The sequence below is a fragment of the Epinephelus moara genome, chromosome 11, assembly GCF_006386435.1.
Source record: "Epinephelus moara isolate mb chromosome 11, YSFRI_EMoa_1.0, whole genome shotgun sequence".
In the NCBI taxonomy this organism is placed as follows: domain Eukaryota; kingdom Metazoa; phylum Chordata; class Actinopteri; order Perciformes; family Serranidae; genus Epinephelus; species Epinephelus moara.
In genome coordinates, this window is record NC_065516.1 from 30,240,043 (window position 1) to 30,260,627 (window position 20,585).

A 20,585-nucleotide genomic window follows, 5' to 3' on the forward strand; every position below is an offset into this window, starting at 1 on the left:
TTTAGTATTTTATTTATATCTTCATCTTTATCTCTTGTTTCCATTCATGCTGTATTTCTATTTCTACTTTGCACGGAGCATTGGAACAAAAACAATTTCCCCCCGGGGATTAATAAAGTATTCTGAATCTGAATCTGAATCTGAAGACTTGGGTGCAATGATTCTCCCTTTTTTCCCCTTCGCCCCATCTTCTTGTGCAAGTCCAAAGAAAAATTTAAGCTGCAAACAGCGATGAACGGGCCCTTGCACCGTCACGCAACTTGGGGTTGCTGTCAGGACGCCGGCTGACGCGGCAGTTCATTTCTGTCAAAGTCAGACACTGCACGCAGGAGTGAGATGGCATATCCTTCATAATCTGGAATGGCCTACTTCACATTTTGTACCATTTCCTCTTTCCACTAGAGGGTGCTGGAGAACACACCAATGATATGTCATGTTTTTGTACATTAGATATAGACCACAGCATTTAAATTTAAGGTAAATCAAAAGATCAGAGTCTGATAAGACTTACTTCCTGTCACCACAAGGTGGCGCTATGACTATCAGGAAATATGGTCATATAAATCTGTTCATACCAAGACTATTATGAATCATGTGAAGTTTGGTGGAGATCGGACCATTTACTGCAAAGTTCTACCAATTTCGTGTCTCCTTAAAATTTAACACTCCGTAGCGGTTGTGCCATTCAACATTGGGCGGATGTTGTTATAACTTAAGATCACAACGTAGTCAGGCTCACACAAACTAAGTCTGAAGCCAATCTGATTAAATCTGTAGGACACGTTTGTTAAAACACAACACATGGGAAACGCCAAAAATGACCACGAAATTCAAAATGGCCGACTTCCTGTTGGGTTTAGGCAGTGGGTCCAAGAGACTTTTTGTGCATCTGGGCATGATACAGGTATTCACCGTCTTTCATGCATGTCGGTGAAACATGCCGCAGGGGCTGCACTTTAAGGGGTGTGACCTACCCACCAATGACAGCCATATCACACGCAAATTTACATACAAATTTACAGTTCATGCAAAAATGGGCGCATTTCCAAGTAGGTTAAAATCCCCAAAAAGGCGATTTACTTACTTAAACAACACTTCTAAGATGACACAGCGCAGCGTACCGGTCGCCTTCATCTCCACTTTTGGCATGGAAGAGTCTCAGTCATGACAGTTTTGCGCTTTTCAACCCCTGGCAACAAACCAAAATGGCTGACAAATGTCCTTTGTAGTTTACCCTTCAACAACTTCATCCTTCATTCTGTTAACCCACCAGCAAACCGCCAAGCTCCCAGGCCATCCATCCCCGGGACCCAACTGCAGCACACCGACAATAACTTGGAAGTAACTGTGGTGTTAAATGGACTGCGCTTGTGTAGCGAGACTACTCAAAGCGCTTTTACACTACATGTCACATTCACCCATTCAGAGGCTGCCGTATATGGTGCCACCTGCTACTCAGTAACCATTTACACACTCTCACACACCAATGTAACAGCCATCAGGAGCAAGTTGAGGTTTAGTATCTTCACCAAGGATACCTCGACATGCAGACTGGAGGAGCCCGGGATTGAACCGCCGATCTCCAATTTAGTGTTCGATCTGTTCTACCTCCGAGCCACAGCTGCCCCACATTATTATTGTGTTCCAGGGGCTTCGCTAAGATAATCTTTTAGTCGCAGGAGGCAGCTCTTTATTTTGTTGGGGGCTTTTATTGGCCAAATTTTGTATTAAGTCTCAAAAGTAATTTTGGGCTACTCCTATTAAAGTACTGCATCATGTACTTTCTTTTATGAAACCGGTGATTATTACCTTTCTAAATCGTAGAATATTTTTTTCATATTGCAATACGAATGTCTGAATATTCTTAAAAAATTAAAGTTCATCGCTCTTTGATAAAGTACTTTCATTATTATGCTATTATGTTACCATGATATCAGTGGCATCAGTGGTCTCAAAATGACAATAATATCGGTTATTGTAATTTTCTCTGGGACAATAACAAAATTAGTCATCATGACAGGCCTAAACGCAGCCTCCTGACCTGCCGTTGTACCAATAAGCCTGAAGGTTTTCTTTTTTTGGTTAAAACATCTGGCACATGGAACATGGATGATTTACAGAACAGCATTTTTGCTATTTAGGTGTAGTACAGTACGTTTAACATGTTATTGAACGGTATTTTGATGCATTTTGCAATCCATAATCATTCACTTTTCTCTGCTTATTCTGGTCCCTAACCGGTCTTTAATCCGGCCAGAACTCCCGAGCGTGGCTTTAAAGTCCACATGCACTTATCATAAACACTCAATTTTGGTTCATAGCATTGACACTATATTTAGAGTTTGGGACATGTTTTCATTCTGACTTCCTACAAAATGTGAGTGCGACACACCCTGATGGCAAACCAATGAAAAACGTCAGGTTGGAAGTAAGTCTGTTTGTATTAACTATAGGAGGCTCAGAACATGTTGGAAAACCATAATTTGATCCCTGCGTAGTGGTTTCTCATGTTACAGCGGCGTGTAATGAAAAGGATCTTTCAGAAATGGTTTCAAGAGTCTGGCCCATTTCTGAGAGACACAGTAAAAAGCAGTGTGATGGTTTGGCAAGACATTTAAACGTGCCTTTCTGACTTTTATTAGAAATAACTATAAAGATATGCACAATATTTCCAGTAAAATGCACATATAGTAACAGAAAAATCAAATCATATTTCATCGTTTTTGTAGCCACAGTGTTGTGTAGTGCATGTTTGTTGTCCGTCAGTGACTTTTTGGAATGAAAGCATGAAAATAAATGTGTACCTGGAGAAACAAATCTCTTGTTGTTGACATTTATGAACCCATATTGAGGTGCTAGAACACTTTACCAAACATAAACACATGCACATTATTTACTTCTTCCTCTTCAGCTTCCACGAGGCTGTAAATCAGTAATATCGCTGTTATATTTCTGTTATAGCGCAGCGCGAGAGCATGCAGGCTGGCAATCTTTCAATTTTATTGCCCAGGTTCGTGCACCTCTGCTGGCAAAATGTGCCTAATCTAGTGTCCTTGAGCAAGACGCTGAAATCTCAAGGACTTATGTTGTGTAGGAAGCTTCATAAATCTCTTTATTGGGCAGCAGGAAAACTAATCAGCAAATGATCACTTTACATTTGTTTTCCATTAATTGTAGGTCCAGAGGGTCTTGGGTTCAGCATCACGTCCAGGGACGTCCCCATCGGTGGCAGCGCTCCCATTTACGTCAAAAACATCCTTCCTCGAGGAGCTGCCATCCAAGATGGCCGATTGAAAGCTGGAGACCGGCTGCTGGAGGTGGGGCAACCTCCAACCATTATACAGTGTTCACACACAGAGATTGTATGTTATGTTAGAGACTAATTAGTCTTTCTCTGATATGGTTTTGTTCCAAATTTCAATCTTACAGAGCTTTTGTCAAAATGAGTCAAACAAGCTGCGTTCCCTATGGCCATAACAGTTCAGCTCCAGCTTTAAATTGCTGAGGAAAAGTGGTTAGATGGAACAATATTTTGATTATACTTCAATCAGACTGACATGAAAATCAGCCAGTGCTCACTTAAGGGGGAAATAACCCATGTTTAATTCCAGCTCCGACTGACTCAGTGGGTAATCTGCATAAAGGTTATGTGGAGGCCATAGATTCCTCCTCGTTAAAGTCGGAGAGCTCTTTGATTTTTGTTTTTCTGCTGAGCGTGTGTGTACTTTCCTCTTATGTATGTGCTTATCTGAGTATTTATCATACTGTGTGTGTGTGTGTGTGTGCAGGTTAGTGGAGTAGACCTGAGTGGTAAGAGCCAGGAGGAGGTGGTGGCCCTGCTCCGAGCCACGCCCATGGGAGGAACTGTGAACTTGTTGGTGATTCGCCAAGAGGACTCCCTGCTGCCCCGAGAAGTGGTCAGTATCCAGTCGACACCTCACCTCATACCCCACTGAGAAATAAGAACATCACTGCAGGAAATCCTACATTTTTAACAAGTGATGGCACCTTGTTATTCTCACTTATAAACCCTTAAAAACAAATAATGGAAATAAGGAAAATTAGGAATTTCTCAGACCTGCAGTAGAAGAATGGGAGACTTACTTTGCTGGTGATTGTTTTGGTGTATATTACAATTATTATTGTTTACAGGGAATTAACCAAACTCCCACAGTCAATTTGGTTCAGCGCATCCCAGCTGAGTCGATGAGCTCACTCTAGGAATATGGTAAAGAGCACTAAATGTGTTACATTCAGTGCAGCTGGGAAATGGATTTATCATGGTGGCTGCACTGATGTGCCTTTAACTGCTCCTCAAACCCATCAGCCTCTCTGATTGTCTATCTTTCCAGAGGCTCTCTGCACTGCAGTTTTTACATTATTGTGTCTGTTGCATAATTCTGTCAGTGCTGTATTCCTTAAAAGAGGTTAGTAGCTGCTTCCCTCTGAAGGATTTATACCTATACCTATAGCTATTTTAAAGCTGCAACGGTGGCTTCGAAGTCTATATGTGCCTCAATATTCACACAGCCACCCTCTTTTACCCCAATAGAATGAGAGCACACACACACTTTTTGTGCGGATGTGCATTGACATAGAAACACACACAGACTTATGGTGCACGAACAGGCACAATCACAGTTTTTAGTATATGCGCACACACACACACATTCGCACACAAACAGGGACACTGACATGCACACATTGTTCATACGCANTCTTTTACCCCAATAGAATGAGAGCACACACACACTTTTTGTGCGGATGTGCATTGACATAGAAACACACACAGACTTATGGTACACGAACAGGCACAATCACAGTTTTTAGTATATGCGCACACACACACACACACACATTCGCACACAAACAGGGACACTGACATGCACACATTGTTCATACGCAGAAACACACTCTGGCACTCAGACACACAGCCTACATACAGGGTGACTTTGGCTGTCGTGCAACAGATGGCGGGGCTACTGCCCTCGTCCAGCCTGCGCTCAGTCGCTCTGACAGCAGGCTCGGGCGTCACAGCACCTTGGCAGTCCAGGGGCCCCCGATGCCAACCTCGCTCCTACCCGTAATACTCAGCCTGGCACCCGGGCTGTTAACCCCGCCATAGGAGCTGTTCAACCTGTAGAGTAATGGCCCTCTGAGACACATTTTACTCTGCTAATGTGCTGTTTCTCCAGAAATGCAGCACTCCCAGCTCCACTCTAATCGGTCTACAGCTTTACTTTAATTTTAACATTCATAAAACGGCAAATGGGCTCATATTTCATTCCTGCTTGTATTAAAGGAGCCGTAAGACTTAAATTTAGGAAGCGTGCGCAATTGTAAAATGTGTCATTGATGTTAAAAGTTTAAAGGCAACATCGTGTTGGCTGCTGCTGGCATCAAACCTCTGACCTTCAGGTTACTCAACAGGCACACTTAACTCCAACTGGAAGGATGCACCAAACTGATTCATACTGCCTGTCAGCAGCCTTGACAGCAGTTGAACGATGCTGCGAGGAGTGTTAAAAAATTCACGGCTGCCCCTGGGCTGTCGACTCACAAGAGGCGTGGAGTGAGAGTTTGATGGCTACGCTCTCTCAGCTCCTCAGGCATGACGCGATTAGAAAAAAGCCCATCAGTAGAAACACTGTCTAATAATCTCTCTCTGTTTTTGTCTTGTTTCCCTCCTTTGACCAACTTCTACACGCTGCGAGAGGCTGCTACTTAATATTTCATCACTTTCCATGGCAGATTAGCATTTTTGCTACTCTCTCCCATACTGTTCCTTTTTTCTCGTCCTCTCACACATTTCCCAGCAGTGCTTTCACAAATCTCAATAATCCCTACAAGTATGTTCATAAAAATCAGATAAGGAGGCCAAGGCTCTGCCGGTGACAGTTATTGCAAATAAAGCATGGAGAAAAAGCATGGTTGGTAATTGCCTCCTCCGTCACACACTCTGGATTGGACCGCGAGTGTGTATGTGTGCGGGCATGCATGTATATACTACACACTCTAGTGCCAGGACGCACATAAACACACATGTATAGTCAATCGCTTATGTGCTGTCATTCATGTAATTCCCTCAATGACAATGTGATGATGTTTTAAACTGTAGCGTGAGTGACATGCCAGAGAACCGCAGGCGTCTGTCAAAGACATATAGTCCTCCACACCCACACACACACACACACACACACACATACAGCTGTATAGATGAAAATAGAGAGGAGCCAGTTTTTTGTCTACTTGACATTTGCCTGCTGATGTTTAATGCCAGCGCCAAAAATCCCTCCACATCTCCTTTTGTTTAGATGTTTTATTGTATGCCAGGCGGGCGTTCTGCACGCGCCCCCAGTGGAATTAATTTACCCTCCCAGCATGTTTGCATTGCGTCTTTAATTACCACGGTTGGGTGTATTTTGACATGCTTTCAGTAGCAATAGCAGTGGCTCTCAATAGCTTTCAATAAATATGTACTTGCTGCGGAGAGAAAAGGTTAAATAGCTATAGAGCAGAGCGGGGTGTCGTCTCTTGATTTCCCCCTGTCTTTGTCTGTCTCTCCCCTTCTACTCCTAGGATATCAATAGACATTTTCAGACAGATACAGTATGTTGTATCAGCGAAGTAGAGCAGCTTTAACCTTTACCAAACACTGGACTCATCACTAATAAGCTTGCCCTTTTATACCTTCTTTTTCACTCTTAAACCTTTACCATCCATGATAACACAGTCATTTATAAAATCCCTCAGAAAGGGGTTTTTGCTTCCCTGGTTCTGTTGTGTTTTACAAGTTTGGCTCTATAGGACAAAGCCTGTGACTTTCAGGTTAGAAGGCATTCATTGAAAGAGGAGGGGAAGACGAGCAGAGACAGTCAGACAGAGTTCTCTCTAAAAGCTCAGCCTGAACCCTGAAGACACAGCAGGAGACGCTGATCAATGGCTGTGTGAACAAAGTCACTTTATGCTGTGTTATTCCTTCGCTTGACAGCTCTGGGAGTTAGAATGAGTGGTTTTCAGGGAGCTGAGGGGAGAAAGTCAGAAGGATTGCCGCCCCCTACGGGTTTGGAGGTTAATTCATCACTTGTATCATTGGAGGGGGCTGTTATGAGTAGGAGGAAAGACTTGTGTGAGACATATCTCAGTGACAACCCTGAATATGCATGTGTATTAGTAGTGACTCAGTGATTTGTGATCTTTAGATAACTTTTTCCTGTCTGCACACCCTTGTCATGACTGATTGTCATTGGAGAAAGAGTTTATCTGACGTAAAGAGACGAAGGCATTGGGTGACACTGGTGGAAAGAAACAGGAAATTTCAATGATAATGATCGAAAAGTAATCATTGAATCGTGGAGTTAGGTTCAAAGTAAATGTAGTTTGATCCTGTCTCAGTTCTCCCCTCGTCACTTAGTCTGACCAAGCAACACATTCTCTCTCCGACCTCGTCACATATTGACGTTTTGGTCATGGACTTCCACATCCCCATACGACTTGCAGGGTACCCTGTGTGCTTTGGCTGTCAAGGTCTGTTCTTTCAAGATACACTTCCATTTTCAGTCTCCTTCAAAATAAATGCACTACATCGGTACAAAACCGCAAATTGATGTTTTTTTTCCTTCAACAACAAACACAGGAAGAACACAGAAGGTTGGTGTTTCTTGGACCCAACCACCACACCTCCCGCCCCCCCATTCGGACTTTCACCGCCTTAATTTTCATCCTTGTTCTGCCGCGTTTCCCCCTGATGCAGCCGTGCGCCATTAAACTATAACGGCAACAGGCTGCATATCATGTCGACGCCTTTTTTCGTTGGTTTCTGACGCTGCAAGTCACTGCCCAAGCGCTGGATTTCGACGACTTCGGAGTGAGACCTGGCTCGACCAAGCAGCAACCCCCGGACTGAAAATGTGGAAGTGCCAAACCTGCAGTTCCTCTGATGGCCACTTGAGGCTGACTTCAAGAGGAAGTCAATCCTCACAGACTCCCATGTTAGAATGCTCAACTTTACAGCAGATATGAACATGTTTACAGCCTACAAAAAACAGTTTTGGTCTTTATAGTTAATTTCAACATTCACAACAACTGTATGTGGGATGAATTGTTATATGACTTAAAGTTACTTATAATTAAGCAGGTGGCCACTTTGAGTGACAGGTGGATGCCGTGGATTGACAAGCAGCTACCATGGCGGCAATATTGATTAGGTAATGTAGCCATGGCTTAATCCCAGATTCACAGAGTATAGGTGTAGCCGTAGCTGTTGCTATCGCACTGTATTGTTCAGTTAATGAAAGTTAATTGTAACATTTTGGTTGCCTAAAAAAGTCTTGTTCAGCATTTGGTTGCGCCAAAAGACCCTCTAAGGAGTCGGATGTTCAGTGTTACCTGTTAAGTACATTTAATTTTAATGTCTTTCGATTGTGAAAAATGATCAGTTTTACATTTAACTATAGCTGTAAATGCACCATACTAACTAAGCTAGCAGTGAGCGTCAGAGTTAGCATCAGCTTCTTGTCCAAATATGGTCGCGTCTGGCTCCAAAAATCTAAGACGATAAACTTGAGGCATCAAAACAGGAGTCTACAAACCAAAGGGGGACACCCTGGTGGCTACATCCACTTCTTTTATACAGTCTATGAGTTTGACACCAGCCACCATGCTCCTCTGTCTCCCTCCACATTATCCATGATCTCAGGTGCAATCACCTGCCTGGTAACACTGACCACAGCAAGGCTCAGCAGTAAAGCTGTATTATGAAACAACCCTAGACACACCAACAAACACACTCACCACTGACAGTCCCACGTGGAGGCAAGAAAGGCACATTTAAGCACATTTATACACACATATACACTGCACACTTCCCACGCATAGCCAGTGGATGTTATTTATTGTTGGCATTTATCTCCCAGCGTGCAGCGCTGTTTGCGTTTACAGCTGCAAGCGACACCGAGCCTTCAGTCCACATTGCCCAGCTTTGTGGAGATTGTTTTCCAGCCCCCGTTTTTTTCCCTCCTGTAATAACCAAGTCAAATGTCATGCTTCGCTGTGCAACAAGAAACGGTAACAGTCAAAAGTATGAGGAATCATTCCTGCCTCCTCTTAAAGATGTCCATCCACACCCCGCTGCCAGTGACAGAGCTCCACATTAATTCACCTGTTGTGGTGGTGTTTAGAGCAGACACAGCAGAAACAAAGGCAGAGGAGCCTAATCTGTGACGACCAGTTTATTACATAAACAGTGAGTTGTTGCAAATGGTACAGGCCTGCCAGTGACAAATCATTTTAATTCATTCCTAACCCCTCGGAAGTGAATTAGCCTGTTGGTGCAGCTGCTGTGTCAGCACCACTGCTATGCTCTCAACTCCTTGTCTTACACACAAACACACACATACATACAATTATTCATCCCCTAAACATTTTTATAACAACACCACAAATGCTAAAGCACTCTATGTAAAGCCTTACACACAATATGGGCTTGATTAGCCACATACGCTTGAGAGCCATAATAACGTTGTCCATCCCTGCCCTTACATCATTCCATGACCCTGGATGAGCCGTATTTTTTACTTCCAATAGGACTATGGACCGTGGAGAACAAATGGGCTTGTGAAGCTGCTGTTCTAACACCGTGGACCACATAAGAGCAATTAAACAGTACATTAAAATCCCCTCTTTACGATCATATCACACTTGTCACTGATCCATTAGTAGCTATATCTGCCAAGCAATGAGAATCTTAATTGCACAATTAATTCCGGCCTCTGATTGATGTGACCGCCAAATTTATGGCTCGTGCGAATGCTAGGGTACTGCAGTAGACAAATGCGTGACAGTATTGCTGACAATTATAGCAGACTAATGGCCTGTTTCATAAGTGCCAACACATAGTGGCCTGGTTTAAAGTCCTTCCTGCCATGTTTTTACCACTGGACTGTGATTGAGGTATTCAGGAGTACTCCATTTGTAGAACTATTTTTTCAGCTGAAATAATCCTATTTATAAAAGTCTCTGAGGTCATTATGTACAGTTGAAATAAAAGCACTGGTTCCCTGACATGGAACAAGCTCACCATTGTTTTTCTATTCCAAGTCAAGGCAATCATCGTCAGTGTTGCATTGCTTTGCACAATTATTCACAGCAGATGATATCTTTGTTCCTTTCTCTTAATCATTCCTCTAACAGTGTTACACAGCTGGCTTTTGTTGTGGTGCCCGCAGTACAGTGAGGTTTCCACTCATGACTCCCTTGTATTAAAGTTGGAAGACAAGAACAGACTTATGAAGCCGTATTGATTTGCTCACTGCTGAGATCCATTTACCGAGTCGGTAGAGGGGGAAATGAATTGATACAAGGCAAACAAAACGCGATCCCCTGTCTTCAGAGGCAACTAAATGATACACAGATCTGTTGAGCTGGAGCCAAGTTCGCCCCTCCTCACTCTTTCATTTACTCCTGAGCATAGAATTTAACTTTGTCATTCCTCCAGTGTTGGACAGGTTAGGTAGAACACAGAAAAACAGCATCTAAGCTGAGAACAAAGAAGAAGAAGACGTCAGAGCAGGGGGGCTGCCCATGGACAGCATCTTAGCAGTTGGGGGTTCAGTACCTTGCCACGCTCCATGCTTGGTCTGTGCGGGCACTTTAGCTGGAGACCCTCTGCTTCCCAAGCCAGGTCCCTATGGACTTAGCTACTGCCGTCCCTGGCGGTAGCTCCAATATGTGATGTCGTCAAGAATATCTGACAATGGATGCATCTTTAAAGTCTCTCTTAGACACATTTTAAAGTATGTAAAATCACTTCTACTGCTAATTTGTGTAACATGGTTTTCCCACATTGTAGTTAAAAAACTTTGAAAAAGGGTCTGGAAGCAGGGAAACTCTTTTCCCTCATTGAAGATTTTGGCTTTTGCTCTCTGCGCTCTTTAGCCCTGCTTGTGCAAGGTTGGCCAGTGAAAGACTTCAGGGTGGCTAGTGTTTGTGTTAGAGCTACTACAGAGATATACAGCCATACATGTTTGAGCCTCAGTCAGACCCAGACTCAGATGAGGAGTCTAATCGGTGACTAGCAGACATATCAGAATGCTAAGTGTAGTTAGCATTTTTTATTTATGTTGTTTGTTAGCTTGTTAGCTTTTAGGCTAACTGGCAGTGGCTGACACAGCGATAATGTTTGTGAAACATACAGTAATATCTGCTATGATGAGGTCTTTGGTAGTTAGGAAAGAAGCTCCACGATCCAGTTTACGTCCAAAAATTGCACGCTCTGTGGCTCAGAGTGGTTTGTCCTTCAAACAAAAGATTGGCAGTTTGATCCCTGGCTCCTCCAGTCTGCATGTCGAAGTATCCTTGAGCAAGATACTGAAGTAGCAGGTGGCACCTTGTACGGTAGCCTTGGTCACCAGTGTGTGAATGTGTGTGTGAATGGGTGAATGTGACTCATGGTGTATAAAGAAAGACGCTATACAAGTGCAGGTCCATTTGCCATGTTTGCTGCTAAAACTTTCCATATGCTAATGTGAACTCTCACTCTGTTAGCTCTCTGTACTGACAAGTCTGCTCTTCACTGGAGTTTTCAGGTTTCCTAGTTGGTGTTGTGTCGAAACCTGTTCCCTCTGTTAATATGTGTTTTCCATATTAGACAGCTATTGGCTTTCGTATCAGTGATGTACCTAATCTAGCTTCCTTGGTGTTTGAATTTCACATTTTAGGGGATGCACAGACGTCTCCCCCTTCAGTAAAGGAATGAGAAAACACCTCTCTACTGACAAAAGTTGCACAGATACAAGTCAGTATAGTCAAGGTCAGACATTTTACGGGACATAAGCAGAAGAAAAACAGATTTTTGAGTGGAGGGGGACTTTGAGGATACACAAGCTGTTGTCTTTATACTGTAAAGCTGTACAAAATACAAAGTAGGGTTGATCAAGGGTCAGTTAGCTAACACCTCTGCACTCTTTCCACTCACAAACACAAAGCACAATCACTAACCTTTGAATGCTTTAAGAGCACAGCATTCAAATGATATCAAACCTTTTGGGTTATTCCATTGAAGTGGTGATGAGCAGTGAAACCTTAAGCTGTGCCGCGTCTACAGCCATGCCAAAAAATTGAAATCTTTGGTGTTAATATAATTAGATGTCTGTTAGAGTAATGCTTTCTCACTGTAGGGATGATGTAATATCTTGCAACCTTTGCTAATAAAGCGCCAAAGACAGAATCTTTCTTGTCTGTCTTTGAAGGAGTTTATATAAATAACAGCAGGTTACTGAGCCAGATATTTTACCTCAGTGAAACTTGGCAAACAGCTCGAGGAGATGAGTCATACCTTATTGGTAGAGCTGATAATTTAAGGTGCTGTAACCTTTTTTTTAGATATTCATGCTTCTTCGATAATGAATGTCGGAATGTTGTACTCTGTGATATAACTTTAAAAACAGACCGATATAATCGAGTGTAATCAGCAAATTGCTCACCCATAACAAATGTGCAGAGATGGCTGACCCCTCCTCTGTAAATCTGTTCTAAAAATACAGTTGGAACTCAGGTAAAGTCAAATTACAGGAACTGCTCTAAAAGGCCTGTGGAAAGAGTAGTATAGAGCGGTGGTTTTGCAACCTGCAATCAGTGACAGCATCTATGAATTTACAGAGCTCTTCAGAACAGTTTGGCAGCAGCGGATGCATCTTAGAGGTCACTTGCTCTTCCACTCTATGACTTAAAATGTCTCTGAAATGACAGGGCACGGTGATCTGGTAGGTAAGGGCTCCAATGTGTTACCATGGCACCAAAAATCTCTTTCCCATCTCCAAAAAGCTTCTTCTTATGGGGATACTTTATCCAAATTGTTCACTGAAAGCTTCATAAAATTCACACTTTGCTCTCACTCCCTGACGTTTAGCAGAGACACTGTGCACTTCTCTCCTCTCTGCTCTCTCCTTGCTTTTCTTTTGTTTATCACTGACACCTTCTATTTCAAGAATGCCGATGAGTCCGTCCTACATTATTAATTTGGCTCCTATAGGAAAGGGTCTCTGATCAAAGTGCAGAGTTCAGAAACATGCTCTGTCGTAATTAAAGTTAATGCTGCCAAGCGTGGTTGAAGACAATGCCAGCCTGGTTAACGATTTCCGAGCGTGTCTCGTCGGCGCCACCTGTTTTCATTTAGCACTTTTCAGCAGCTGTTCCCATAATTATGCTTGCTGTCAGTGCAGAGAACGGGAGGGTGCACCGCCGCATTGTGCTATGCCGATAAACAAGGTAGTTAAAGGCCACTTATGGCGACACAGTCACTCTCCCGAAGGGGATTCAGCGTCTGTTTCCAGAACACATAATGGGTGAAGTGTGTATGTGCAGTTGGACATAGCAAAGCGCTTTTTATCCACCATTAGCTTGAAATGAGAGGCATCTGCTTCATGATGTGCATCTTTACTGTGGTTCCACTGAAACGCCTTTGCAAACATTCCCAGTTGCCAAGTACACTTCGAAAGTCACCTTTTATTTTTTTATGTTCTCTTTGATTAGATGTAATCACTTCCTAAATCGCCCACAGAAACATCTAGTGTCACTCCAGTGCTGTATTCCAGTCTGTTTTGGGTTGCTCACAGTGAGATCCACTCTGTCACTTCATTGATAGCCAGTAGCTATAATGCATTTCAGTGATGTGGATAGATCTGGCCTCAGATGCCCTTATAGAAACAGACTTTGCTGTGCTAATGAGCCAAATGAGCTTTCTCATTAGAAAATCCCCAAAGGGTAACAGTCCCAGTTTGTCAGCGCTGAGTCAAAATCTGCTGCATTACCCAGTGAAGAACATATAATGTTAGTTCACAAACACTCAAAACCTGTCACTGCCAGCTGTGCGCTTGATGCCCTTTAGTGTTGTGTAACAGCATTGCCTCTCAGCCCCTCATTGTACCTGGGAAAGGCTGGATTTGTTTTTAGGCTTAGGGGTATTTAATATTCGTTCCCTTTGTCAGAAAATGTTGCGAGGAGAAACACCGCCAAAAGAAATTTGTGTTACAATACTTATCACGCGTGCACCACTTTTGCAATTACACCCATGGCTGATTTCTTTTAGCCCTTTTAAATTCATTTCCAATGACCTTTATGTCGCCAAATTGGGCCAAGTGTGGAAAGAAGTTTCCAGCAGTGTTAATTGTTTTAGGCAGTGATGTGCGGAGAACTCAGAGTTATGTGTGAATAGAAGTAATTGTGATTCATTTGCACTCTCTGTTTCTCTCTCCCCTCTCCTCCCTTGCATCTCACGCATGCTTTTTTTCTGTTGCTCTGTGTCTCTGACACAAGCTTGCACACATCCAACACACCTTTCTTGTTAGCACGTGACAAGTTAAGTGAGGTAGAAACAAAACAGAAAGGCCTATTAAGCAGGTGTAGCTCTTTTGCTAGACTGATGAGCAACGCTTTCCTCTCTCTGCCCTCCTCTGTTCACCTGCTTGTGTCTGAGCTCAAATGCTGCCTCTATCGCCCTCCCCTGCCAGGACAATAGACTGTAATGAATGGGTGCTACGCGGTCACAGTGTTAATTAATAAAGGACTTAATCGTATAATGGACTGTGACTGCATGGCTGTGTCAGAGAGAGCAAAAAGAAAACGACATGGGCTTTTTTTGTGATGAGGTGGCCAAGTGGGTAGTCACTTAAGCTACTCGCATAATGATAACAATGCTCCAGCATTACAACCACTCCACTTGAAAAGGTTTAGTGCTAAGTTTGACCTTAATGAGTAGTACCGGAACACAGTACTTAACCTTTTATGCACCAGGCAACATGCGTACTTGTATCCAACTGTAGTATCTGTGGATTTTGTTGTGACTTTAAAGGGGACCTTTATATTTTTCCCTATTTTCTGTCATATATATTAAGTTTCACTGTTGGTTATAAATATATAATGTGGCCAAAGTTTCAAATAATGAGGTAAATGGGCAACAAACCATTTTAAATACTGTTTTCAACATTTTTTTCTACTTAAGAGACAAGTTGACCTCAGCTTGTGACGGATTTCTTTATATGGTCATCTGCTCCAGGTACATCACTGCAAGCGTTTACGTTGTAGCCTACACTGTTGCATGTAGCTCCATGCTAATATGTAATCTTGTTTGTTGATATTGATCATTTCTCCTTGATTTCGGATCATATTCCTGCTGATTCAGGTACACTGCTACATGTAGCGACATGCTAACAACAGGTAAACGTGTGATCTTGGTTGCTGATGTTATTAATTTCTCCCCAACTTAGAATCATATTCCTGCTAGAATATATCCAGTTGTAAAGAGCTTGGTTTGGAAGTTTTTTTGTTGGTGATTTTTCTCAGTATATTGTGCTGCTTTACTCCATTACTGTCATTCCCTTGCATCAGGTACACTGCTACATGTAGCTCCATGCTAATATCGGGTAAACATGTGATCTTATTTGTTGATGTCGATAATTTCTCCCCAATTTTGGATCATATTTCTGCTGGAACATGTCGGCTTGTGTTTGAAAGTTAATATTGGGAAACTTTCACAGTACAAAGTGCTGCAATCCTGCTTTACTGTCATTCCCTGGCTTGAGGTGCACTGCTACATGTAGCTACACGTTAGCAACAGGGAAACATGTGATCTCGGTTGGCGGTGTTGTTAATTTCTCCTTGATTTCAGATCATATTCCTGCTGGAACATAACCAGCTGTAAAGAATTTGGTTTGGAAGCTTTTATTGGTGATTTTTCTCTGTACAAAGTGCTACTATACTCCGTTACAGTCATTCCCTTGAAGCAGGTACACTGCTACATGTAGCTACATGCTAAAGTCTAGTAAACATGTGATTGTGGTTGCTGAGGTTGTTAATTTCTCCCCAATTTTGGATCATTTACCTGCTGAAACATGTCCTGCTGGAAAGACTTTGGTGATTTAACACAGTAGAAAGTGCAGCTATACTCTGTTACAGTCATTCCCTCAGCCAGCCAAGATGCTAGCCAAGTGCGTGGCACGGAAGATCTATAGGAACACACTGGGCTTTCTTGGGAGGGAGGCTTAAAGAGACAGGCACTAGAATAGCATCTCAGACAGAGGGTGAATACAGGTGTTCCAGCACAGACAGTGCGAGGAAATTAAAATGGGTTGTTTTGGGCATTAAAGCGTGTAAACATGTTCTGGTAGAAACCCCAAATACAAGTATGAACCTGAAAATTAGCATAAAAGGTCCCCTTTAAAAACCTTAACACATGTGATGCAACACCACCAACACGTCTCTAGACCTCTTCTTTTTAAGTGGCAACAGTTTTAAGGTTGTAGTGACACTTATTTGCAAAACAGAAAGGATGGTTGCACCGTTGGCTGCTTTGTTGCAGAAGAAGAAGGTCTGTAAACACAATCCTAACAGTGCATATACGTAGAGTGCTGTACGTGTGAACAGGAAGAAGCAAACATGTACTTAACAGTGGATATATCAGCACTCTCAGGAAGGCAACTTCCTTGCTCCCTGACTGAAGTTCAGACTATATTACATCATATTTGTTTGAGTTGTACTGTCAGAACAGACACATCTGAATGAGATTCTGTAGTTTAAGCTTGAAATCTGACAGGAGACGATGTAATCTCAAAAAAAGTTTGTTGTGAAATGTGCAAGGCCAAGTGTGTTCACAGTTAGGTGCAGCTTGTTCCTGGCATTAGCAGCTGGTCGGGGTAGAGGTGTTGGAGACATTCAGCCATCATTAGTGAGTGCAGCTCTCTCTGGAGAGGATTTTCTCCTTGCTGTAAAAGACACAATTTGGATTTGTCACTCCATGTTAGCAGAAAGCTTCCTGCCAGTGACCGTACCTGAGAAAATAATTTGATTTGAGAAAACATGTTGAACCCAAGATGTTGCCGTTAACAATGTGGGATTGTGGCTGATGACACAGACAGTTCAAATAAAACTTTTTTTTTTTTTTTCCTGGTGCTTTTTGATTTAAGCATGCAACTGTTTCAGTGTTTTTACATCAGTTCATCTATTGTCAGTACTTTTGTTCTCTCTGTCCCCGGTGCATAAACGGGACTGAGCTTGGAACAATGAGGTGACTTTCTTTCTTCTCCTGTTCAGAGGTAGTTGAATCCAGCTCTGCCTGAGCCGAATCGGTGCAACGAGGCCTGTCAAGCAGCCTGACAAACTCATTCTTGGCTAGCGGCGCTTGTTCCTGTCTGATGAAAATGTTACACTGCTCTCTCATTCTCTGCCTCAGCCCGCTATTCCCGGAACACAGCTCTGAGTGGGTGGTTATTCTGTCATCATTTTGGGAGAACGCGCGCACACACATTCACACACACAGGCTCAGACAGGGTCCATCTAAAGTAATTTTTTCATCCAATGTATTACTGTGTTCAACTGCTGGGCTAAAAGCTTCTCTAGGGACATAACTCATAGCCACTATTTATTTATTTTATTTTGATAAAACATCTTCATTAAAGATAAAGACTGACCCTGCCAATGACGCACAAGGCCATTCATTCATGAGCGTTCTATTCAAAATTGCATGTTTGTGCTGCGTTGCTAAGAGCCTGCATTGGAAACTAACTGATCACATTCCATGAGTTGAGTTAAGGCCATTTCAATATAACAGCTGTCAAAGCTTTCTCTGCTGACATGATGTCCAAGCTCCAAACAAGAATGGGAGGTTAACGCTGATGCATTATATTTACACCTGCGCTGGATAGTTGTATTTTTTTCTCCCCTATCCGCTTCATTCATCCATCTGAGGGGAAGCAAAGGGTCATTTCCTGACAAGAGCCGGTGATTTCTGTAATAGAACCGGAAGTGTTGAAACACAGCACGATTTAATGGATTCCAGCGGTCTGAATTTACTGTGGGTCCAGTCACGGACAAAGCCCAGTTGGCAAGTTGTACAGACAGGTGTACTGCCATTTTGAAAGCAGGAGAATAAAAGCCGAGAGAGAAAGAAAAGGGGGCAGATAGAAGGGCCGTCTGGAGAATAGGGGCTCAGTCAGAGGGTGCTGAAAAGAGCCTCCACCTGAACGCACCGCTGCATCCTAATAACTCCTCAGCCTCCGAAAAGAAAAAAAAAACACCTTATGCTCTATCTTTCCCTTCTTTCCTCCGCTTCACTCTTTATCCGAGCAGCTGTGAAGGGCACACACCTGGCTGCCATCCATCTGGCTGTGTGTTTGCGTGCACGCGTGTGTATTGATGTGAGTCTATTTAAAGAGGTCTTGTGGCGGGTTTCTGGGGTTGATTGCTCTCACCGCCAGTATTGTTCATGTGGATTCGGCTGCCATGGCAATAACTACGCACGTACAGTACGATCCGGCCAATCACAGTAATACAGCACTGCTCTCAAGCTTCCTGTGGAGCGGGGATCATGATCAGACAGTCGTCAGCTCTTATGTACTGAATATAAACGTGTGTGTGGGGAAACAGGAAGCACTCTAATTCTCTCAACAACTGAGGCTGAAAGGTGGTGCCCTTGAGCAAGGCACTGAACACCCATGAACTCAAGTGGAGCAGTTCAGTGGCCAGTAGCAGATGCTTAAATGTCTGAATGGGAGACTTGTTATCTCCCATTTGAAACATACAGACAAAGAGTCTCATTTTCGTTACTCAAACTGGAGGACTGAGACCAAAGCTTTTGGTTTACTCAGCTACAGTAAGCTAAAAAATCGTTGGTAGGCACTAAACCACTGAACAAAAATGACGTTTTTAAATCTTTACCCAGTTTTCCCGCAGTCAACATAAGAAAAGTGTGCCAGTTCTTTAATGCCTCTGGTGCTTTCTCCACACCATTAACTTTCTCTCACACCTCTTCTCCTTCTGTTTGGCTGCAAGCAAGAGGTAAAATACACAAATCCTATTCCTTTGGTTATTTTTCTACAGATGCTCTTTGTTAGACACCAGTGGAAATTGTCAGAAAAGAGACTGGAGTGGTTGTTTGATGGACTATTTTCCAGCTGAATTGATCGTGCTGGGTGCTAGACACTCAACAGTAGTCTCTCACACCTCTCTGGCAGCTGAAATGAACCATCTTTTTGTGTACCATGCATGAGGATCCGCAGTACGAGCCGTGCAACAAAACACTTTATACTATGGTAATTTCCAACAAAAGGCCCGCGGATCGCACGGGGAAGGAGGGTCGGGTTCTTAACGTGTCACAAATTATCCTTCATAGGGGTGTTGTTCAGAGGAAGCCACTGTTGTTTGAGCGCCAAATTGCTACCTGGCGCTCTCAAAGTTCTCCGCTGTCCCCGCTGCTCCTACACCGAGCTCATGACGGCGGGAAGGAATTAGCAGCGCTTGGCTAGACAGTACGGCCAATTGACAATGACAGCCCTGAGATATGTGACATGCTTGCCATCCATTCGCTTTCTTCTCCTGCCCCCCTCATCTTTCCCCTCTTTATCTTGTCTCCCGCCTGCTTTCCATTTTCTTGTCATTCACCATCCCTGTTCTTTCAATTTTTGTTCCGCTAGTCTCTGTTATCTTTTTTTTATGCTCTTTGTTTTTCTGTCTTCTCACCAAAGTTAAAGTTAGATACTTCACACAGAGGTTTGAATGCAACAGTGACATAGTTGAGCTCAACAACAGTTTGCCAACTTTGGTCGGGAGGTTGAGTCATCAGCCCAAAAGACTCAGAGCTGCGAGCAGATTTTTGTGCCCTTACTTTTTCACTTTAACAAAAAGTTTGTGCTGAAGTTCACCAGCACATCAGCAGTGCCACAGCTATGACAAATACTCACTTCAGATGTTCTTTTTAAAAGTCAACTCATATAACAGAAACTCACACAGTCTCTTTTCCTACTTTATACCCACAGCAGCCAGAGGAAGATGAGATGGTGTTAACCCCTGATGGTACGCAAGAGTTCATGACCTTTGAGATCCCTCTGAATGACTCCGGCTCAGCAGGCCTGGGGGTCAGCGTCAAGGGGAACCGGTCCAAGGAGAACCACGCCGACTTGGGCATCTTTGTGAAATCCATTATTAATGGAGGTGCTGCTAGCAAGGCAAGTAACCACTCCCACCCACTTACGCTCCGACCATTACCTTGATTGATTTCATGGATTTCAGTCATTGCTGTTGCTATAACCTGAGGACATACAGGTGAGTACAAACATGAGATGGACTACCAGACTGCATGGATTCAAAGTCCTTTGTATGACGATTTTGAGTGGTCACTTGACGTTGAAGGGGACACCACCTAAATTAAGAATTCCAAGATGTTATTTCCATGGCCGAGGAAAGTTCAATCAATAGTTGTGAACATGAGCTACTCTCTGTCAAAGCCAGAAACCAGAGAAGTAAGTCTCAGACTTGTGATGTCATAGGGTTTAAAAAGTCTGGAGCTGCTCAACAGACAATGAATGGGAGCCTGATTTTGTCGACCCGCAGAATGTTTGTTTCCTTTTTTCTACCCAAATGAGCTTTACTCTATTGTAGTGTTCTCAGATCTGGAACAGAAAATGTACACATATACTCAGAACATTCTCCTGGGTGCTCTCAGGGTCATCTATAGACCAAAACACCATGTCGTTTCCTAACAACAGCAGTCACTTCCAGGTAGAAGACTGCCAACTGATTTCAACTGCGGAGATATG

General features: G+C 43.1%; 1 protein-coding gene across 4 annotated transcripts in view; it reads left to right on the plus strand.

The window, feature by feature from the left end:
* pard3aa (par-3 family cell polarity regulator alpha, a) overlaps nucleotides 1-20,585 on the plus strand; it is a 415,766-nt gene that overhangs the window by 208,422 nt on the left and 186,759 nt on the right. For all 4 annotated transcript variants that reach the window (XM_050056584.1, XM_050056585.1, XM_050056586.1 and 1 more), the window contains 3 exons: nucleotides 3,178-3,317; nucleotides 3,789-3,917; nucleotides 19,806-19,994. In XM_050056584.1, coding sequence (XP_049912541.1) covers nucleotides 3,178-3,317; nucleotides 3,789-3,917; nucleotides 19,806-19,994 — 458 coding nt within the window. The remainder of the gene's footprint in view (nucleotides 1-3,177; nucleotides 3,318-3,788; nucleotides 3,918-19,805; nucleotides 19,995-20,585) is intronic.